Source organism: Nannospalax galili, unplaced genomic scaffold (assembly GCF_000622305.1).
Source record: "Nannospalax galili isolate Female #2095 unplaced genomic scaffold, S.galili_v1.0 scaffold407, whole genome shotgun sequence".
NCBI classification, from domain to species: Eukaryota; Metazoa; Chordata; class Mammalia; order Rodentia; family Spalacidae; genus Nannospalax; species Nannospalax galili.
Genome location: NW_008355644.1, coordinates 773,149 through 796,707, shown reverse-complemented (window position 1 = coordinate 796,707; position 23,559 = coordinate 773,149). Strand labels below are relative to the sequence as shown.

General features: G+C 44.1%; 1 protein-coding gene across 3 annotated transcripts in view; it reads right to left on the bottom strand.

The window, feature by feature from the left end:
• Window positions 1–1,004: 1,004 nt before the first annotated feature.
• The window catches only part of Ca12 (carbonic anhydrase 12), a 78,055-nt gene continuing 55,500 nt past the window's right edge, over window positions 1,005–23,559 (bottom strand). Inside the window, exons 3-11 of one of the 3 annotated variants that reach the window (XM_029556093.1) lie at window positions 22,047–22,226; window positions 21,012–21,157; window positions 18,056–18,151; window positions 17,070–17,133; window positions 16,653–16,810; window positions 15,323–15,449; window positions 5,497–5,529; window positions 4,323–4,410; window positions 1,005–3,616 (exon numbers count right to left, since the gene is read on the bottom strand). In XM_029556093.1, the coding sequence (XP_029411953.1) occupies window positions 3,547–3,616; window positions 4,323–4,410; window positions 5,497–5,529; window positions 15,323–15,449; window positions 16,653–16,810; window positions 17,070–17,133; window positions 18,056–18,151; window positions 21,012–21,157; window positions 22,047–22,226 (962 nt within the window). In that variant the 3' untranslated portion in view covers window positions 1,005–3,546. The remainder of the gene's footprint in view (window positions 3,617–4,322; window positions 4,411–5,496; window positions 5,530–15,322; window positions 15,450–16,652; window positions 16,811–17,069; window positions 17,134–18,055; window positions 18,152–21,011; window positions 21,158–22,046; window positions 22,227–23,559) is intronic. The other 2 variants (XM_008853009.3, XM_017803156.2) reach the window with 2 other exon arrangements.

The window sequence follows — 23,559 nt, the reverse complement described above, 5'->3', positions numbered from 1 at the left end:
AATCTGCTTTCAGACAAAAAAACCTTTTGGAGGTGATAGCATGTTTTGTAAAAAGGATGCGAAATAAGGTTAACAGAAGGTCAAGAGAGGCAATCTACCTACTGGAAACAACATTCTCAGGAATAAGAGACAGGCCCTGTTCCCTTATTCATAGCCCTTTGATTTGGGATACCTAAATCTATCTGTTCAAACAGTGTGTGTGTGTGTGTGTGTGTGTGTGTGTGTATGTATACATGAGTATGGTGCCCGTAGAGGCCAGAAGAGGGTACTGAATTCCTTAGAGCTGGAGTTACAGGCAATTGTGAGCTGCCTGATATGGATACTGAGAACCAAACTCTGATCCTCTAGAAGAACAGGGAGCACTCTTATTTCTCTAGCTCCTGGTCTTTCTTTTTTTTAACTTTAAAAAATTTTCATTTATTATTTTTATTTTATGTTTATGTGTGTATTACCTGCATGTAGGTAAGGGCACCCGTGTCGTGCAATGCCCATGGAGGTCAGAAGAGCCTGGTGGATCCCCTGGGACTGGAGTTACGGACAGTTGTTAGCTGCCATGTGGGCGCTGGGATTTGAACCTGGGTCTTCTGTAAGAACACCCAGTGTTCTTAACCGCTGAGCCATCTCTCCAGCCCCTAGCTCCTGGTCTTGAACTCTTGATTCTCCTGCCTCAGCTTCCCTAGGAATACGAGTATTTTGTGACTTTTTCTTCAAGGCCCAGCTTATACCTCACTCTCCCCTCAGCCTTCCCCTAATTGTTCGGGATTTCCCAGCCTCGCTAACCAAGCAGCTACATGACCCAGAGCTGTGCACACCATAGGTCTCTGTCCTCCTCCATCTGAAGTGATTAAGTCCATCTGTGTATTTTTCCTTTGGAGCCAGAATCTAAGACCTGGATGTAAATGACAAGACTATTTGCTCTCTTAGTCACCTGTCATCATTGTCGGCTGCTGTAAAATGCTTTGCAAATAGTGATGTTTCAACCTTTTCTCCAAAAAACTCAAGTCTGATATGAAAAACATTTTATTATTATTTCTCATATTTTCAGTGTATGTCTTCATTACAATCATTGGTACAATAATAAATATGGAAGTGCTAAACAAACCATCATGATAGTGGCCTACAGTCTGAAGCGCAGGGACCTAAGGATGCTGTCACCCCCAGTGCTTCCTCAGGGCCAATCAGGAGGCCTTCAGAGAGTGTTGAGAGGGAGAGGAATTGAAACATGATTGGGAGAGTCAGTGCAGCAAATTCTACAAGGTCTATTAAAGCTTCAGGTATGGGTTCTACTGTTGATACTAGACAATACTAAAGAACAGAAACTTGGGGTTCCCAGTTAGAGGCAGAGGAAAGGCTGCAGAAATCAGGGCCTTCCCTGTGCTACCAGTAGGAGCCCCCACCCACCCATGTCTTCTATTGGTCCTCTCCACCTGTCAGGGGCCCAGCCCTGCACCCGCCTGGGCTCTCTCCTAGGCACCCACCTCACACCTTGCACAAGAGTTAAAGGGTTCAAGGCATCTATGCCTCACCACAGCACTGGTTTCCTGCAGTGGCAACTGGGTATTCACAGAATGATTGAGAGTCTGAAGAAAGTTGGATCTTCCAGAATTAGAGGTTGACGGTGCTGATTCTTGGAGCATTCTTTCTGCCTCTCTGACTTTGTTTCATCTCAGCCATGAGGACTGAACGAGGACTGAATGCCTGGGCCATGCTGAAGGAGAAGTGGGAAGGAGAAATGCCACTATTTTTGCCTCCCAGCACGTCTCCTTTTACAACCAGCTCTTGTGCCAGGTACGATGAGCTCCTTGTTCTCTCCCAGAACACATCTGTGGATGGTTTTCTGAAAGAACCTCACTGCTTGGGAGAAGTTTATTGTTGGTTTTTGATTGGCGAGTTTGGACGAAGGCCAAGAAACCACCTAAATCATGTTTTGAGGGTTGTCCTCACTATGATGCCATCAGACATGTCAGTTACAAGGCTGTGGTGGCACCCAGGCTCCAAGGCTGTAAGAGATCTCATCTGCACACACCACACATCTGAGCCCCTATCAGGTCACCTGTAACTTTGCCCAGTGAATTACACTACAAAGACTTACCATCCTGAAAATTTGTAGCAGTAGAAAAAGAAAGTTTTATCAAGTCAAGAGGAATAGAAGGAAACATATTATAAAGAAACTTGTGCTTCAAGAAGACATTCCATGCTGTCAAAATGAGACTGTGAATCAGAAAACTCCCTGTGAACTGCAAGGAACTAGCAATTAGGGGCTGCTGGTTGAGGCTTCTACTTAGGCCTGGAACTGAATGCTATCCACAGGATTCTCACCTCTACCAGAAGAATATGTGGACGGGATCAAGTCTTCTCAGAAACTGGTGACTGGGGTAACGAATAGGGAGTCTTAAGAACACTCCATTGTTATTGGCCCTTAAATGCCAGGACCTTGCTATTCCCTACACAGATAGCTTCCTTTCATAGTGTGAAAAGACATTTTAACTAAACCACAATTAGGCTTCCTCAAAGTTAGAGGAGTAGACAAGCCCTGACTCCAAGTTGGCAGTAGGCATATCAGACAAGGCAGAACTGACATTTGAGCAAAAGAGACAAAGTCGAACAATGATCTGCTTCTACCTGTTTCCCGTGAGTTCAAAACAGAGTAGATCATTCTAGAACTCACATCTACTGGAGGGGAGAGGAAGCAACTCATTCTCAAGGAGTAGAGTGTCAAATACAATTTCCCTACTGATGCTGGGTAGGGGGTGACTTAATACTTGGTCTTTCTTACATTGTGTTTTGATTCCAGTTCTGACTCCAAAGGGAGACTACCCCAGATAACGCATGCCTTCCCATTCACTCCATTTCCCTCTCATCCTTCTGTCTCCTCCGTCTCCCTTTCATCCTTCCTAAGAAATGGAACTTGGACTTGCCTCGCTGTAAGGTCTGGTCAGTGTTTTTAACCCAAAAGACAGGACTATGAAAATGCCTCAATATATTACAAAGATTTCATTTTCTTTCTGATAATCTGATCTTTTCCTGTCTCAACTCATCCCCTTATCTGTGAGATCAGACGGAAGGGAAATTCAAGGAAGACAGTTCCTCCTGGTGGAAAGAAGCTGAGTTTTGAAAGTCTCATCCGAACAAAGGATATACATTCTAGACTGAAAGATTAGAGAATAGCTAGAATTTCCAGGACCATGAAAATTGTTACAAGAGGAGCCCTGGATGGAAATGTTTCCCAAACCCCAACAGCCCACCAGCAGGTAATGTTTGTGACTCCGAATCCATGATGTTTAGCCACCTCACATAGGTAGAGCAATCCACTCAGAGCTCCTGCCTTCTGGTCCAGGAGCTCATCCCACCCATTGGTCATCCTGGGATGGCTATGGCAACAGGACAGGGAGAGGTCCAGCTGGAGGCATTACAAGAGTCTTGGGGGAAGAGAGGTTACAGTTGAGCCCCAGTGACCACCTTGAGGTATTTAAAGTGTCCAGAGAGCCCAAGTATGTAGTGTCCAAAGCAAGATCCTTCCTTGGATGTCTGGGAGTGCCAGGGACCTCAGGCGTGGGCCTCAGTCTCCTTCTTGATGGCTGGTTTATAAATGACTCCCTTGTTGTCACCTGTTTTGCTACAGGAACAGTAAGAACACAAGGCTTGTTAGTCAAAGAGGAGAGCAAGGGAGCCAGAGAGCAGCCTGACTCAGATATGGGGTGGGTGAGTTTTAGAAGACTGACTCCTCTCTTGGGGACCTTTCCCAGGTCTGTTGGTCTGGGAGGGAATGTTGTCACATAAAACATTAATTAAAATGGAACTTGTTGGTTTTCAACTGTTTCAAAAGCCTGAAGAAGGTGTCGTTATTAGCCCTATTTCAAACTTTTGATTCCATAATTCCTGGAAACTTATTTCTTTTCCATGCCAATAAAAATAAATTATGTCTCAAGAAAAGCCAATAATGGCAACAAAACTGTGGGGAAAGTGCATTCATAGCTACTGTGAGGGATAGGGTTTTTCTTCATTTTTCTTTTTAGATTCATAGAAGAAAACCAGATAATAAAGACCTTAGTAAGAAGACAAACACTAATCAGGAAACTTGTACAAGGTCACATAGCTAACTAGTTATGTAGTAAGGCCTCCAAGTATGAATATGGTTAAACCCCTGAATAACCAATGTCTCGTGCAGGGCAGTCACTGGTGTTTGGGGAGCAGCATTCCTAGGATAGTGTTGGGCCACACAACAGGGGCCCTTCCTTCTGCAAGTCTACCTCCCCAGATAGACCAGTTATCATGGACACATAAGCCACCCATTTAGAATAGGAATTCTGAATCCAACTCACCTTTTCTTCCTTTGGAAGAGCCAGATAGACACGGCAAGGACAATGGAGATGCCAAGAACACCAGCCAGGGCCACTGAAAGGATGACGCCTGGTGAAGAGGCAGGGGACACGTTACATCCCTTCCTTTTCACTTCATCTCATCCCAAAGCATGTGGGCATCATGTTCTAGCTACATAGTCATTCTCAGAAATTACTTCTCAGAATTCTGTCATGCTCAGAACGATTTCCCCACCTCTGTTCTCAGATTCTGGTCTCTGGCTTTGTGGGATTGGCTGGAGTACTTAGAGGGGACCATTTGCAAACTGTAGTGGCTTTCCAACAGGGGTTCTCAAATTTGCACAAGAATCATCTGAAGAGCTTGTTAAAAATGAAGGCTTTGCTGGGCGTGGTGGCCCATGCCTTTAATCCCAGCACTTGGGAGGCAGAGGCAGGTGGATCTCTGTGAGTTCAAGGCCAGCCTGGTCTACATAGTGAGTTCCAGGCCAGCTGGGGCTACAGGGAGACCCTGTCTCAAAAAGACCTAAATAAAAAAACAAACAAACAAACAAACAAACAAACAAATAAATAAATAAATAAATAAATAAAATGCAGACTTCTTAAACTCAACCCTGAGAGACTCAGGATCAATCCATGTGATATGTGATCCATAAATTTGCATCCAATTTCCAAACGCCTCCAATTGATGCTGATGCATGTGGTCTGAACCACACTTTGAGAAACCCTGAGCTATAGAATAAGATCTTAGTCTCTCTTTGCTTGCTGGATTTAAGGCCCATTAGGATAACTTTATCAATTTCCCCCCCAATTTCCATTACTGTCCCAAACAACCAACCCCAGGGTCAAGATCATATAGCCAACCACCTGAGGTCAATGCTGGGTTTAGGTTTGTTTTTAGGCAATGCCCCCAACATTAACCAACAGAATGTCTTAAATGGGCTCTTCACATACACACCATAGAATGATTCAGTTTTACATTAGAGGAACATGTGATTGGTAGTTCATCTTTGAATTAGAGAGCAGCTTGAAGGTAAGACTCATAGTAACGGGTTACCAGAAGCCAAAGCGACAGCACAGAGAAGCCGAGAAGATGGGCTGAAATCATTATAGGATCAAGTCACACTGAGAATCACAAGATCAACCCAACTGAAACATGCACACTTAGGAGGCCACATACCCAAACTCAGTCCTGTGTCGGTAAGGATTCCTACTTAAAAGGGAGGAGAAAAGATTGGAAATTAATCTAGAGCCACACCATGCTGGATCTGACCAGTGTGTTGCAAAAAGCTTTACCTTTTGTGTTTGGTTGGCAGTCCAGGACTTATGTGGATCTTTTGGAGGTGGTCACCCTGGCTCAGGTAACTGTCTGATGAAGTGGGCCCACCTAGGGATCCATACTGTGACCCTCCCCCCAAATCTTTCCCCAGATCTTTTCTCACAGCACTCTCTTTACTAGGGCAAGACTTCACCTTTTAATCTTAGTGACCAAAGAGACAAGGTAAAGATGGATAGGAATCAGCCTACCTTGCTGAGCTGTTGTGTACTCCTGTGGTACCTGACTTCAGTAAGGAACTGGCCACCAGTCTTTTCCTCATCCTTACCTATTCTGTCTCAGGGTTTGGTTCTTTGTTTTCCTTTTTTGCTTGGCCCTACTAGACAGACTGCTCTACTATACCAACCTTTCTTCTCCGCTACATAGGACTGGGATATTATGAGCTTTCCTAGGGAGTCATGATTAGGCACAAGTGGAGTGAATTTAGAGTCTTCTAATCCACTAATCTAGTACCCTGCATCAAAGGTGAAATTCCATGACCTACTAGGAACCTCCAGGGTCATGGTCATTGTGAAAGCATCTTCTTGACTGAGCAGAGGGTCCCAGTCATGACATTTCCTTTTAGCCACCCCAGCCTGCTTTCTCTGGGTTTTCACTCACTATTCTTTCTCTTCTTCCCAGTCACATTCTCCATCTAAAAGAAGCCCCTGTTTATATATATATATCCTCTTCTCTGGTGGTTTTCTGAATGTGTGTGTGTGTGTGTGTGTGTGTGTGTGTGTGTGTGTGGTGTGTGCATGTGTGTATGTGTGTGTTTGTGTGTGTCTGTTTGTCTATGGTGTTTGTTCTGTAACTCACACTGGAAGCCTGAATCAGATAGGTAGTGATAACCCAGTCTGACACACAGAGAATATCCTGCACCTGTTAAACCCTCCCATGGCCTCTGAGACCCCGAGAGAGCTCTGACAAAGTATGAAATGCCAGCGGAGGGCATTCAACATACTGGGACACCAGAGCTAAGGCTACAGAGAAAATTCTCACTCACTTGCCTTCTTCTATCCTAGACCATAGTCTGGCTAATTCCCCAGGAGCTATAAGCTCTGTACCACTTCCCTACCATCCCACAATCTCACATTGCACCTGCCAAGCCTCCCTGAGGCAGCTGGTCCTGAGTGGCCCTGGGCTGCTATGAGGGTGAGCAGAGCAGGCATAGGGAGAGTGTCTTGTAGGACAGAGTGGTTATTCCTTTCCTTGCTGGCTACCACCAGGAGTGGCTCTTCTGGCCAGATTCCCTGCCCCAGGCCTCTTCCGGTAACAAGAGGAGCAGTATGTGTCTTGGGGATGTGCTGCAAACAGGCATATCCACCCAGAGAGAGTTTCATATTTGTATAGCACATGCTTTGTGCTACACCTAGCCTGGGGTCTCCACACAGTGCAACTTTGTACTTGAGTTTGCTGGGGTTTTTTTGTTTCAAGGTACCCAGAGACCCTGTTCCTTGGGATCTTAAATAAACAAATAAGCCCTGGCTATATTTCTTCTCTAGCCCTGTGATAAAATATACTTTTGTTCCTCAATCGCTACAAGCTTGTAGTACCAATCCAGCCACAAAAGACTGTGACCAACAAGCTATTTGGGTGGTATGTACAAGCTGGACCATCTGTTTCTCAGTCACTGAAAATATCTGAGAGTCATACAGGCCCCTCAAACAGCAGTCCTACCATGTGACTGGAGGAGGTGCCTTTGTGGAGCGGTCTTAGGTTGCTAAGCAAAGCCCATTGGAGAGCTAGGCCCTAGAACTTTCCTACAGAATGTCCCAGCGTGTTGGCTTCTCTGGAGAGTCAGGCTCTCCCTGTTCACTGTATAGTATATTGACTAGAGCAGGGCCTATAGACAACAGCATAATTGAATCCAGTGCTCCAACCCAAGCTTTTGGAGTGGTTCAAACTCATTTCTTGGAGACTAAATTGCCTTCCTTTGGAAACAGTTAAATGAGTCCAGATAATGATGTTTGTGCCAGATTGGGACCACTGGATTTTCAGTTAAGACTTTGATGTAGCAAAAATAAATCAGCTTGACCAAGCAAACAAAGAGCATACGGCACTAAGGAAGAGAGATGCTGGTAAGGGTGTCTCCTTAATAGTTCTCTCTCATGACACCCAAGGTAGAAGATGTGGTTAGAACGCCATCTTACTAATTGGGACAGTACCAACCAAAGTCTACAGAGAAAGACCTCTCTGCCAATGAGCTTGAGGCTCACTGGAGACAGTCAAAGCATCTGCTAACTAAAGTGCTGGGGAGGTAAGTGAGACCTTCAGAGCAAGGAGAGAAGCACTAGGGGACTTGAGAACTAGAGTCAGAGAGGGAAGACAAAGTCTACTGCACAGCACATTCTTACTCAGGTGAGGCCAGTCTCTGGGCCACTATAGGGAACAGGTGTCAAAGATGGTTCAGGGAAGGGCAGAATCAGAGAAAGTTATATTCAGCATAAATGAAATGGGTTGTTTACAAACGGGTACAATGACAAGTAGCTCCTATATAAGAACAATGAGACAAGATGAGGAAAATGGAGGCAGGCTGGTTCACAGAGGTGGCCCATAACAGCTAGCAAATGAGAACCTAACAGAAGAGATTTCTGAGATGGCTGGCAGGAGGACTCATGCTGGGCAGATGGGAGAGAGCTGCCTACTATCCACAGAGCATTCAAGTACCAGCCAAGATAAGCAGAGATAGGGTAGTATGATATGCAAAAGGAAATTGCACAGATATAGACAGTTGCATTGTCCAGAAAGGTACAGACACCTGGAGAAGGCTGGAAACTACTTGCCACGAGGGCCTGGCTACCTGGTCAGGCTGGCTCAGGAGCTGCATCTTCCACTGGCATCTGGCTGAACCGAGGATGCTGGTTAACTGTGTTTGAGGTCTTCTGAAGCCTCAAGTGCAACACAATCAGGTCCAGCCCGAGAAAGACGTGCTCATTTACACATCTTGGGGTACCTGGAACAATAGTCTAGTATTTTCTAGCTCTATTTTCAATTCTGTTTGTGGAATGCAATCCTTTTCTTCTTTAAAATTATTACTATAAAACATCTACTGTTTTTGCAGACAGCATTTACATAGTGATTATATATATATATATATATATATATATATACATACATACACACAGTGGGCTCCAGTCTTATGAAAGAAAACAGTGAAGTTTGGGTTTACTAGGGATTCAATCACTTAAGTATATGACATCGGTCTAGGATGGTAAAAATATTCCTCTTATGATGAGCAGTTATAAGCCACAGAGTCAAATAAGTGCAGTTGTAGTGTTTGGGTTATACTTTGGTCAGAAAAGCAAGGAAAACGCCTCTAGTGGCCACCCTGAATTACTACTTTTGGAGGACATATTTAACTGGGGACTATTTTTTATTAACGCTATGCAACCCAGTCAGGAAACAATTTCTACAAAGAAATCTTCCAAAAAGACATCTGTACAATTGCTAGGCAAGTAATGGGAACTGAGGGCTTTGCCTCCCAAATTGCAAGAACGCAGGCCATTGAGGGCTTTGCCTCCCAAATTGCAAGAACGCAGGCCATGTTGCTCTGAGGCAGGTACCATGACAGCTCTTGGTACTGAGAGCCCAGGCTGTCAGTGCTGAAGGGATGGGTGGTAGAATGGGGATCTTGTGTTTCTCTCAAGTCAGGGCAACAGAAAGTGTAACATCAGTAGGCAACTTGCAGATCTTTAAAACTCGATGGTAAGTTCTGGTCTTGAATTTCTCTTAAACATATGGTTTTATTAACATTGTTGGCAAATTGAGAACAGAGCCAAATAAGACAATGCAACAAAAATTTGGTAATTGACCAGACTTATGTTTAAATCATTCTCCAGAGAAACTACTGGTGAGGGAAGGGGAAGGGAGGTAGATGATCGAATACATTCTTTCAGCAAGCTTACAATGAATACCAGGCATGGTGCCAGGCATAAAGAATGAGTGAGACATGAGACATCAAACATCCTTTCCTGCAGGAGCTCATAAAGTATGTATAATATAATCCTCATGAGTGTTTTACTATATAGTAATAATTACTCTGTTACATGCCACATACTACAACAGAGATAAACAATTTGGTCTGGTTGCTCTGAAAGAGGTTGTAAGTCACCTCCAGGGCAGTGGGGAGAGTTCCTGAGAGGGTGTGACCAAAGCTGGTCTTGAAAGAACTTTCTAGGTGGAGGCAGAGGTAGGTATGAAAGAGCCATTCTAGACAAAAGAAATAGTATGTGTGTCTGCCCTGTTATAGGAGGCCTGCAGTTTGGGGTGCTGAGACAGAGGGCAAGCATGGGTGCCACAGAGCTGACATGGGAGCTCAGCTGGGGTCCTCACCAGGAGTGGCTCCGGTCTTCTGCCTGGCCCCTTCTCTTGCCGTTGTTCCTAAACTCGGTCTGCTTTGTGTCAGGGGCTTGTCATTAGGAACAAGGTGGCATGCACAGTGGGGTTTTCTTCTGGTCCCATAGTGCACAAGTGGGACTGTGCTCAGGAAACGTGGTATATTGAAGGGCCTGGGACTTAAGAAGCACATTCGATAATTGCTGCCGACAGTTCAGCCCCCTGATCCAGGTCTAGGTCGGAATGTGAAGCCGGAACTCCTCTCATTTCTCATTTGGATACACAGGAAGAATGGATGATACTCTTCCATCTAATACCTTTTATTTATAAATAAAGCTTAAAGAAACAGAAGGTCAATAACCATAGCACATATGTTCTAGTCTCAAAAAAAAATGAATTAGCCATCTTAGTTGACTAAAATTTCTCTCTTTTGAAAGTTTTTCTAAAACTACACAGATTTCTCAGGGACAAGCAAGTTCTAATACTCTGCAGATGGCCATTGGTTAGACCCCTCCCCACTGACGTCCAGCACACTAGATAGTCTAGCAGGCTCACTCATCTAAATGCACTGCAGCTGGTTCTAGATCCCTGGTGAGTGACATGCGGTTCCTTAGAGCAGGCCCATTAAAGACATGATTATAGAAACTTTTTGGCCTCCTTGTGTCCCCCTAGTTTCCCTATCCCTGACATACAGAGAATGAGCTAGATGACATTAGCATTTAGGGTTGACGGGCCTTATTACCCATCACCATTTGGACTTGAAGTTGGTGTCATTGACTGGGAAGAAGTCAACCTGAAGGATCCAAGAATTGGGCCAAAGCTCCAAACCTGGGCCTCTGGGGTGGGCATCTGCCTGTGCTGTCTTTCCAGTGTCCTCACTTCGGGTATCTGACTCTCAGGAAACTTGAACTCACTCCAGATGAGTCTTCTCTCTAGCAACGTTGAAGGCAAGCTCAAGTCTTCCTTGGAAGATGCGCTTTTCAAGAGCTAACAAAAACCCACGGCAAGATTTGCATCTTTCTATCAAGAGTAGGGACCTTAGGCAAAGGTGACAATAACAACAACAAAATGACCTATAAAAGACAAAACCATGCACAAAAGGGAGGGAGAAAAGGAACAATGAAGATCCTGAAGAAAGATGCTCTGATAAAGGGGTCTGTAGACTTCCCCCAAAGGAAGGCCGGCTCTCTCTCTCAGGCCTTACCCAATTATAGAAGAAGGATATATGCTCAGATTCTGAAGGGATAGGGACAAAGCTTCCCTTGGGTTTGTTTATTCTACCTCAGTAGCTTCAATACCACTGCTTCAGGGTTAACCATCATAAGACTCGCTTTCATGCCATAGTATAGCAAAGATTAGGCCATGTAATACTCAAGTTTAAAATCTTACAATATGAATAAGGAAAAATATCAATCCTGAGCCTAGTAGAGTCATTAACCAACCCCTGGGAAGTCATTCTCAATGGGGTCATTTGAAACCCCTAGAGAACTGGGCAATATCTAGAGATATCTTTTGACTATTAACCAGTAGGGACATGCCACTGACATCTAGTAGATAAAGACCAGGGACACTGCTAATGCTACAGTGGACAGGGTAGCCCCTACAACAAGAATTATCTTGCCCCAAATGTCAGTAGTGCCAAGATTGAGAAACCCCACCCTAGGGGTATTTTGTACCTAGAGGATAAACCCCTTGTGAACAGAAAGCAGATTCTGTATTCCTTTTATGAGCACGTTCTAGGAAAATAGTGGGGTCAAATTAAATAATTCAGCTCTATTAATCTCAATTTGGTTAAATCTCAGATCATCCCCACCCCCAACCAATCCTTGCATTTTCTTTCCCAGAGAGTTTTCTTTACATTACTTTTTTTTCCTGAAAGAATTTTCAGACTCTAGAGCTCATTAACTTCCAAAGGAAACTCTGCATAAACCCTAATTACAAATATGCCTCACTGGAAAATCTGCAAAGAAGTGAGCTTAAATTGCTCAGGGTTCATGGTGACAAACAGGCTCACACTATCAGCTTGAAACTGCATGTTATAGTCAGACATGCTCCAAGTTGGTTGTGAGAGGCTCTGGTGAATGAAGGCATCCCTGGGCAGAGGGGGGTTGGGGCTGTACCTCAGGAAGCAGTCTTGTTTGTTACTTATGTTTTGGGAAATACAGAGGGGAGTATTCTGGCCAAGTTTCTATAATCAGCCTCTAAGTGAACAGGTTTGCCCTCAACTACCAGATTCTCCAAGAAAAAAGCTAAGCTCAGCCTCACAGAAGCAGCATCTCTGACTAAGCCAAGCAGGAGGGTCAGTGGCAAAGCTGTATTTGGGCTTTGATCTTTATGTCCTAAGCCGGGAGTTGGTCTGCAAGCTTCTGTCTAGAGCCTTTTCAATCTGCTCCAGCCAGACTTGAAGAATCTACCAAGCACGCTTAGCTGCAAACCTGCCTGCATGATCCAGTCTATAAGCAGCTACTTAGACCTGAGGCAGCCTAAGAAGATGGCTAATTATCACCAATGCCACAGTCCATCAGTACAAGTGGAGGTTACTTTTAGTTGTCATAATCAAATTCCTGCACGGATTCTTCTGATCCTCTGTAACTGCCCTTAAACACTGACCCTGCAATGTAAAGTTAGAATTGGTAATTGTTAGTGTCCATTTAGAATCATAACATGTCCAGCTTGGCATGTTGTACCCAAGGAAACTAATGCCAAAGAAGGATATGCTTTGTTTACATCCTACATCCAGGAAAAAAACAAAGGAAGGCCTTGAACTGAGGTCTCCTTACTATAGGGATATAAATACACTAGCTCATAAAATAGCTGATTATAGAGCCATAAGCAAAATTTTGCCTAATCTATTTGAACTAGGGCCCTTAATTCCAGGAGAGTTGAGTGGTTTTTTTTTTTTTTTTCATTTAGGAATTGAAGTACAAGGGCTGGAAAGATGGCTCAGCAGTTAAGAGCACTGACTGCTCTTACAGAGGACCTGGGTTCAATTCCTAACACCTATATGGTGGCTAACAACTGTCCAGTTCCAGGGGAATCTGACACCTCCTTCTGACCTCCACAGGCATTGCATGACATGAGTACACTTATACACATGAAGGCAATACACTCATACACATAAAATAAAAATAAATAAAATATAAAACAATTAATTGAAGTACAGTTGGGCATGGTGTCTCATGCCTTTAATCTCAGCACTTGGGAGACAGAGGCAGGCAGATCTCTGTGAGTTCAAGGCCAGCCTGGCCTACATAGTGAATTCCAGGCCAACTGGGGCTACAGGGAGACCCTGTCTCAAAAAGACCAAAAGAATTGACATACTGGTTAGGAATCATGGTGCACACCTTTAATCTCAGCACTCAGGAGGCAGAGGCAGGTGGATCTCTGAGTTCCAGGTCAGTCAGGGCTACAAAGCTACATAATGAGACCCTATCTCAAAAAGAGAGAGAGAGAGAGAGAAAAGAAGAAAGAAGAAAGAAGAAAGAAAGAAAGAAAGAAAGAAAGAAAGAAAGAAAGAAAGAAAGGGAAATTGAATACTTCTGCACCTGGCATGGTAGTCCCCGTTCATGCCTGTAATCTCAGCCCTCAGGAAGCTGAGGCAGGAGAATCATTAAGTTTGAGACCAGCCTGGACTACATTATGAGTTACAGGCCAGTCTGAAATACAGTTAAAGGGGCTGAAGAGACAGCTCAGAAGTTAAGAACACTTGCAGTTCTTGCAGAGGACCTGGTTTAATTTCCAGCACCTACATGGTGGCTAACAACCATCTATCTATAACTCCAGTTTCAGGGGATCCGACACTCATTTCTGGCTTCTGCAGGCATTTGCACACACCTGATGCACTTACATACACGCAGGCAAAACACTCCTACACATAAAATAAAAATAACTAAAAATATTTTTAGAAAATAAATAAAGTGAGACTCTATCTCAAAAACAAAGAATTGAATAGTTCCAGTTAATCCTAAATAGTATATATTCCACTTAGAAGACTGAGAAAAGAGAATGCTGCATCCAGAATATACAGCAAAGGAAAACATCCCAGGCATTCAGGCTATTCCCCAGAAAAGAAGTGGGCAGTCACCATCTTAAACATTCTTGGTTATAAGAAGGGTCACTCTTCACAGTTTCCATTTCAGATTGAGAACTGAGAAGAGGAAATGATCTTAGCTAGTAGTATCTGGAGAGAACACCAAAGAAATTCTTGGGCAGTTCTGAATTGGGTAACTGGCAGAGAAGGATGTAACTCTAACCACGTGGATGGGTCTGTTCATAAGGCTTTCTAAAGCTTTCTGGCAAGGGCTTTGAAACAGTCTTTGCCTAACATAACTAAACTGAGCAGGTGGCACTTATAATCTCACATAGTAAGAAAGGGACAAAAAGTGCATCAGGTCAGATGAGGGACATGGCTCTTCTGACAGATGGACTGATGGATTCTTTTTAAATAGAAACACCCTGCCCTGTGGGGCCATGACTGACTTAAGGGTATAAAAGGGACACTTCTGCAGATCTGCTCTGATTCTAACCACCAAGGATTCCCAAAGTGGGGAAGGCCCAGGGAAGTATGGTAAGCGTGGGTGCCGACATCGTTCCCTTATCCCCTTCCCAAGCCCCAAGCTTCCAGCACACTGACAAAGGCACTGAGAAAGTAAAATGTTAATTTTCTTCTGGGAAGTCACAGTTATAGACTTAAAAGGAACAATGAGTCCACCTAGCAGTCAGAATGAACCAAACTATTAAGTTTTGTTCAATTTGGAATGTGTTTGCCTGTGCTTCTGCAAGCTCTAAGATTAGACAAAAAAGACTGTGAACAAAGGTGCTTTCTTGCCCAATGGGCCCTGCTACATTAGACCTTGAGCTGCTGTGGCCACAGATGTGTGTTATACCTACTATCTAACAAAGGAGCATAGATGAATGTTGGTGGTATGGGAATCATCTCACTAGGCCTAGAGTCGGGTGTCTGTAGCCCTTGATGCCAAGAAAGCTGGGGGTAAGAAGTTAAAAACCTCTCTTCATACAAAGGATTCTATCATGTATCTTAGGATAAGGGATCATTCCTGATAGCAAAAAGACATCCCCATCTGTGGGTGACTCCCAGACTTAAAAAGGGTTCTGATTCATATGCCTGAGGTCCTAGCCTAGGCTTCTTTGCAAGGGCTCAGGAAAGTGGTGAGCAGTAAAAGGAGACTTCACTAGGCCACACACCAAAGTTCCAGGAGGCACCCTGGTTCCTCCACCATCAGGGGACTCTGAGCCAAGCTTTTTAGGTCATTGGTGCCAGAGACTTCCTTGATAGGAAGTCTTCCTTGGCACCACACTAACTCTCCACTTCCCCAAAGCCCCCCTCCCTCACCTTGTCGGAAAGAGATATACACCAGCCTCTCATCAAACTTCTGGACCTGCCGGAAGTTGTTGACCATTTCTCTGGGGGAAGGATCGTCCATGTGTGTGCAGTACAAAGCTGTCTCCAAAGCCAGCAGCTGAGGGGAAGAGTAGAAATATGTCCCATGAGCAGATGATGCTCCCTGGCCTGATCTACTGGAGAGAGAACATGGGAGAAGCTTCTGGAACAAGAAAGCTTAGTGGAAGGCATTTGAAATCAATGGGGAAGCCAGAAAACCATTGCTCCACCCCAAGCGTCTTGCTGACTAGGTGCTGCTTGGCAGAATAAAAAGACCAAGGTAGCCAGGCATGGTGGCACACACCTGTAGTCCTAGCACTTGAGAGGCAGAGGCAGGCAGATCTCTGTGAGTTCAAGGCCAGCCTGGTCTACATAGTAAGCTCCAGGCCAGCTGGGGTTACAGGGAAACCCTGTTTCAAAAAGACCAAAAAAAAAAAAAAAAAACCCAAGGTAACAGCCATCCCCTGCTCCTCATCTGACTGCTTTCTTTCTGACATTTCACACCCTCACAAAGATGATAAGTCAGTTTCCAAGGCAGTTTTGGGGTTAGAATGTTGCTGCTTCCCCACACATTTCACCTCTGATTCAGCACATCCTCCCTCGTGTCCTCCCACTAGCTGCCATTTCTCTAGGTTTCTCAGTTCAGAAGTTGGTAGTAAAGAGCAGAAGTGTGACAGTGAAGGCTAGGGTAAGCCAGCATGCAGCACCATCCAGCCTCCTCTACAGTTTTCTTCTTCATGCTTTTAGGTTGTAGAATAGAGAGATGAGCAGTGACTCAATTCAGAAGTCAGGTCATCCTAAGACATTCTAACCTTTACTTCCAACATGAGTGAAAGGCTTAGAGATGGTCGCTAAGGACCACCATTTTGCACTACTATACTGTAAGTTTCCTAGGGCTGTGACCCTCACTCACTGCTGCAATCCAAGATCCATTTGTTAACCTGATGTGATCTTTATTCTGTCCCCCAAAGGAACCAGGCTCTCTCCTACCTGGAAAGTGACTATCATCCAGCCACTGAGGGGTATGTTAGCAAATGCAGACTTGTAGCTCTCTTTTTATGTAACTGTGGGACATGCATTTATTTTCCTAGCTTGATGTATGTGTAACTCCTCTTAAATTTATACAATGTAATTTATACAACATAATTTATACAATGTTTCAGTCACTGGCTACATCTGGAAAGGTTCTGAATGACTGCCAATGAAACTCTGAGGAAATCAAGTCATTGATTATGACACTTTGCAGCAGGGAACAGTGTATCACACTGTCTCTTAATGTTACCTGCTCCTGGGAAATCTGCACAGGGTTACGGAAAACTGTCCAGAGCACTGTAGGGTAGCAAGGAGGCGTGGTCAGGGACCCTTCATAGCGGTAGTACTCAGCAGGGCTCTCAGGGAGAAGTTCTTCAATATTGAAGCCTGGGATGAGCACTTGTTGGCCTGGAGAGACATGTTAGGGATGAGGGTATCAGCCTTGCTCCTGATAGAGAGGCATAGCTAAGCATAGTGATGGAGCCTAGAAATTCACTCAGGCATGGTGAATTTGCTGCTGTCTGGGCCACCCAAAGAGCTTGTCACAACGATGTTCAATGTGGTGAACACAATAGCACCTGCCCCTTATGTTGTCTTTCTTAAGGTCACACAGGCATGTCTATATCCTGTCTAAGAGAGAGTGAATAAGCATCCAGGCACCCCTCACCTTTGTACTTTACATGTTGAAGGTGACTGAAGATCTTGTCATATGATGGATTGACGGAGCCTATCTGTAACAAAGACCAGGCAGGTTGAGCTGGGACAGACTAAGAATATAAGCTGTGCCTGCATCGACAGTTCTTATCAGAGGGCTAGGCTGAACACTCTCCTGGAGCATCTAATTTACAACAACAGTTCTGACAGATCATGAGGCTGTTGACAGTTAGTATAGTGGTCTTGACCTTTGGCATCAAATCATATCTAGTTTTCAGCTTAAGACATGAGGTTTGAGTGTTCTAGTATGTGGAATACGTTCTTGTGGGCCTGAAGGCCACAGACAAAATGTCTGCCTAACCCAGAACTTAAGGGAGCTTTGATTTCACCAAAGCTAAGCCAGACAAAGCATATTGGGAAATGAGGTACATGGTGCTTCATTAGGATAAAACAGAGCAAGCTGGTAAGAAGCTTTCCCTTTCTCAATCTCTTTCCCTCTTCTCTCTCTCCTCTCATTTTGTGAGATAGAATTGATGTACAGCCCATGATGGTCTGAAATTCTCAGCAATCCTCCTGTCTCAGCCTTCCACCTGCTGGGATTACAGGCATGTCCCACCATACCCAGCTTGATTCTCATTTTCCAAGGTTAAATAATTCATTCCAAAGTCCATATATAGGCTGAGGCATCTTATGGGGCAGCATAATGATCCCCTTTCCTGGCAGGTCCTCCACAGCCAGATGATTCCATACCATGCAACAAGGTTGAAGACTAGGGCTCATATTTCCAGTGTCAGAAAAGGCATGACCATTTCTACTGCTCAGCTACAGAAGAGGCTTCCTCTGAGCCAAGAGAGAAGGAATCCAATGGGGAATACTTCCTGCTCTAGAATCAAGACATGGCCCATCCAGGATCAGCTCACTACCAACTTACATGCCAAGCCTGGCTGCTTCCCTGCTAAATTTGCATTTCATGTTAAAAGCCCTTTAGACATCTCTTACCTCAATGAGAACAGCAAGAACAGCAAGGCCTTCTGACTTATCGCTGGCGGTGCTAAAGTCAGGGTACAGGTCTGAGTTGTAATGGACAATATGCAACTGCAAGAGGAGAAAGGACACCCATGAGGGGACAGGCAATTCACAGGAAACCTCAGAAGACTTGAACTCAAGTCTAAGGATAGACCTCTCTCTCTCCCTTCTCCCAAAAGAATTAACCCACATATGCCCTTGTTTTCCCTTTTCCCCCAAGTCGTCTCCAACCTGTAAACTCCACTTGGGCAGACTCTCTTATTCACTCATTGGAATTCTAGTGTCTGATGATGTGCATAGACAGTAGCAGAGGTGCAACAGATATGAATGAATGAATAAATAAATGAATGGGCTTCTACATTAACCATGAAAAGGCTTAGGTATTCTGTAGTTCTTCTCTCTTCTGATTTTGTTCTGGAGCCTGGGGTCAAGTGGTTTCCCGTGGCTTGACCTTTCTGCATTTGATCCAGTAGCAGTGGAGGTGGGGCAAGAAAGCAGTTGTCAGCTGTAACTTAATGATAATTGATAGGGCACAAGACTATGTCCACTCAGGTGGGCAAAATCACAGCATAGCTTTTATTAATGTTTACTAGTAATTAAAAAAATGTATATGAGTATTTTGCCCATATGTATCTAAGTGCATCACATTAGTGCAGTGCCCACAGCGGCCAGAAGAGGGCACCAGATTCCCATACAACTGGGGTTACAGATGGGTGTTAGTCACTATGTGGGTGCTGGGAACCAAACCTGGATCTTCTGTAAGAGCAATCAGTGTTCTTAACCACTGAGCCATCTCTCCAGCCCATTACCAACCATTTTTAAGAGCCCTTAAAACAAGAATATTGCATGAATATGGATTTTAAAGTCTTTAAAAAAATAAAATTCTAAACTATGTTTTTTTAAATCAGAATTTATTTATTATTAAGGTAAAGAGAAGTTTTTGAGAAATCCTGGATTTAAACAGTCTAAGTACATATTATGATACATTTTTTAATCTTACTTTTAATACTAAAGGTGTTATCACCTGGCTAAGGTTAATGTTTCTAAGCGATCCTTTATTAAGGGGCCCTTGCTTCCCCGTATTTTCCCCAAAATGTTGGAGCCTTTCACATTGCCCAAACCATCTTAATGGCTCTGAGAAATAGAGTGGAATTCTAGTTGGCTAGATGACTTTAGGTCGTGGGCCTTTATTTTTATACCTTTGGACTTGTCTGCCTAAGTGAGCTCTTAATGTATTCAGATTAAATCAAATAGAAGTAAGACAGACCAGAAAGAACCTTCTGTAGCCTTCATCCAACTGAACCACTTACTTCAAAGACATTCTCTGCAAAGAACCTGCCATTTAGGATCACTCTGGTTTTTTTGTTTTGTTTTGCTTTTTCTTCTAGTATTAGCAGTCTTGGTCCATTTTACTAGGCTTTTGGTCTGATAATTGGCTTAATAGCAGCGAATACAATAACTACAAATATTTTTAAATGCATAAATCCTCCAAACCTACATCCTAGCTGCTTCTTTGTTCTCCCAGAGGGAAGTAGAAGCCTCAACATTGCAATTAGCTTGCAAGAAATTGCAGTTCTTGAGCTCCAGGGAAGGGTCTGCTCTGAAATACGTGAGCCTCCAGTCGTACCATCATAGTGGGCCAGAATCAAATCCCTTCTGCACTTGTAACCAGACCTATAATTAGCCCAAAACATTAAGCAGTTCAGCACTTATAAACAGAGGGGAATGGTTGTGCCATCATCATTTACCATGGGCTTTGCTGGCTGATCAGCAGCATTTATCTCCTGTTTATTTCCCTGTAAATGCTCAGTACTACTACCACCCCCAACTCAGAGCTCAGAAGTATGACAACTCAAGACAACTCCCCATCCCATCCCATCACATGTTTGTGGTACAGGAAGAATGTCCCGCCTCTCTTCTCTTTCGGCATTTTCAATTAGAACCTCAGGGTGACATAACACCATGCTGTGCCCACATCCCAAACCCTCTTCAGTGAATCCCTGATTGTTGTGATGCATTGCATATTATAATGCCTGTCAACCCCTGATTTGTGGCAAACTGGAAGAGCGACCTCAGACCTGTGCCCTCATATCCCCAAGCATGGCCAGGAAGAGGAAAGGTGACACAGGAAAGGCATTTGTGAACAGGTGAAGAAAGACTGAGAAGTGTGGAGGAGCAATGAACTCAGTATGATTTAGCAATGAGATGTGCTGTGAGATCATCATCTTCAAAGAGAAGAAAGACATCTAGAAATTGGGCATGTGTATCCCACTGTGCCACTGAAAGTCAGGCCTCTTCAGTGGCATTGCACAGTAAAAGAAACACAAACATTTTCCCAAATCTATGCTGGTTTTTATCTACCCGAGTTTGCCTGGGACTTTTGTATGCTGACACCATTACCATATAATCATATGAGCAGGTTCTCAGGAGCTTGTAGGACTCTGTTTCCATATGGTCTTCCACCTCCTCCCTGGCTCTTATGATCTTTCTGCCCCCTCTTCCACAATGGTCCCTGAGCCCTGGGTGGGTGAAGTTTAATATAGGAGTTGACTGACTAGACCTCAGTGGATGGAGTTGCACTGGGGAATGTCTGGGGATATTGACTTGACACACTGGGCCTTAACATGAATGACAGAGTGGGGTCGGGGGCTATGGGTGAGGATGGGGGTATAAAGATGATTAAGGTTGTTTGAGATATTCTGTATAAAACACACAAAAATTCAATAAAGAAAAAAGAAACACAAACAGCATGTTCCAGCAAAGGAAGAGACAAGGACACTCAAACTGCAGGTAGCTAGACCTTCTTGTGCTGCTGATAGGCCAGTGTTGGGCATGCAGACTGTAAATATGCTCTGTCCCAATGCACAGGGAGTGGAGAGCCAGACTAGCCACTGCCAGGTACCCTCAATCAAACTGTACATTCACTCACCTCAGCTGCAAAGTGCTTCCCACTCACAGTGTGTTCAGAGCCATGTGGGTCATTGCGATTTCCCCAGTGCAGGTGTAATTGTTCAGCCCTGTATTTGTGGGCATGGAGGCCCTGGATATGCATGTCCGAGTTCAGATTCAGTCTCACTGTGGGGAATGGAGGAGCAGCCTTCAGAACCCTGGCTAGCTGAGCCCTGTCCAAGTCAACACTGCCAGAGAGCAGTCAGCTAACAACCCCTGCAGAGTGCAGGTGACTGCAGGAACAAGGTGCAGACACAGCCTGCAGGCCAGAGACCTGCCCTCTTTCCCTGAGAGCATTTGTTTGCCTAATGTAACTTCAGTGCCACCACACCTTCATGGACCTCTCTGGAAGATGATATCAAAAGTACTAACTCTAGACCAATGATGGACGTTTCTATACATAGCCATATATCAAACTCCTGTCTATGAAAGCAGACATTGAGTAAGGTACTTTTCAAGCATGGGAATTAAATTTTAACAAAAATTGCTATTTATGAAGTATTTTCTATACATTAGACCCTGACATGCCTAATCTCTGATCTTTACAGAACGCATTAATAAATCCCTCTTCCAGATGAAGGCTCAAGAAAGTTACAGTTCTTACCCAATTTAATAACTCATTAGTTGTCAAGCCATGATTCAAACCCAGCCTGTTTGACTTTAAACCCTGAGCGCCTACCCCCAGCAACTAAGCTGTTTAATCCCTTGAATAGTTCATGATGGCACATAATTCACTCCTGCAGCTCAGCCAATGGACTATTGGACCCAGGACTACTATCTCCTCTCCCTCCTGAGAGATGTACTTCTTCTGAGATGTGCTGCTCAGAGAAAAATCACTGGAGCTAGGGCTACCACCATTCCCTGGAGAAAGTGGGTCAGGCATGTCTCACAGGCTTCCCACACAGACCCTTCTGTGTATATCAGTAGAGCCCTCTCCATGCCAGATGGAAAAGGAGCCCAGGGACTCAAGGGTGGCTCAGACCTGTCTCTTAGGGTCTCTCTGATTCTCCCTCACCTGAATGACCATCATTGGTCAGGTTCAACAGTTTATCGGCAGACACATTGTAACCTTGGAACTGCAGGGGCATGAGGCTGGCATCATATTGGAGGATGTCACTGTGCAGGTCTATTGGGGACTGCAGGAGTCCCCCACACGACGGGTACTTCTTAGACCAGCTCTTTTCCCCAGTAGGACCTACAAGGAAAAAATCAAGCTCAAGATTCAGTCAGTTTTCCACATAGAATTTTTCTTTACCTTCCAACCTGTGTTTGTTACAATTACTCCTTTTTACTTATTTCTTAATCTTTCCATAGACAAACCTACTGTTCTACAACAGTGAAAGTGTATGTGCTGGTCCCTTGACATCCTGACATTGTTCTCTAAGGAGGTAACCTCCTACAGAAGTGGGGAGATTCGAAGAAATACTTGATACTCTTGTTCATTATAACTGCTATGAAGATGAGGAGTTTGTCCTAGGCTCAGAGGTAAACTGTTGAAGACCCAGAGATCTCAGCTATAGAATCAGGCCAGGAATACAAAAAGATCATCTACCATTTAAGTGCTGTGGGAAATGAAGGATTAAAGGAGTCCAGGTCAGAAACTAGAGCCCTCCAACATCAGGTTTATTCATATGTTGACATAATACATATCCACTCTAGATGAAGATTATTGACGGCTAACAATTTACAATCTGCCTTTTGAGCACCTATTATGAGTCACAAATTGCTACAGATCTTGGAGCCATCAGGTTGGACACTATAGAAACACCCAAGCTGGTATTGTAGTGGGGAAGAATTTGATGAATCTGCCTGTCTATGCCATGTTGGAGAAACTAGTATCTGACTGACCATAACTCAAGTAGGTCTTTGATGCTGGTGGGTTCACAGTGTGATGTTCCTTACAAGAAACCCAAAGGACACCAGCTTTTGATACCCACATTTAGAATGCAGAAGGCAACTCGATAAGGATGCTTGAAAAAGATCAAGTAATTATAGGGCTGGCATCATAGAGCCAAGTGCAGGTACAGGATCTTAGCTGGAAGGAAAGTATGACAATACTACTGTCTAATTATTACAATAAAATTGAGAAGCTATCAGTGAGGTGGAGCAGGCTTAAAAAGGAAAATTGTCCAGGGCTCATGTTCCATGCTAAATATGGGATAGCAGTCACTCCTCTGGGAATGAAAACAATCATCCCACATTCAGATAGACCATACTACTCCACAGGGGGGAAAATCTTTAAAGAATGTAAATCTATGGTTAAAAGATTATCTCCTATGGTAATTAAACAGATTTTCGGGCTGAGATTTCTTCAGAAAAGCAAATCATTGGCATGCTGTGGCTCGTCAGGATAGAACCATGTTGCTCCATGACTCTATCAGAGCTGGGAATCAAGATTTGCCAGCTGGAGTTTATTCGTCAGGTTGTAAGTATAAGGAAGGATGTAAACTAGAGCAAAGGGGGCAGGAACGCCATTCTTCAGAGAATCCCTCCATAGATAACTACACTGTTTACAAGAGTTCTAGTGC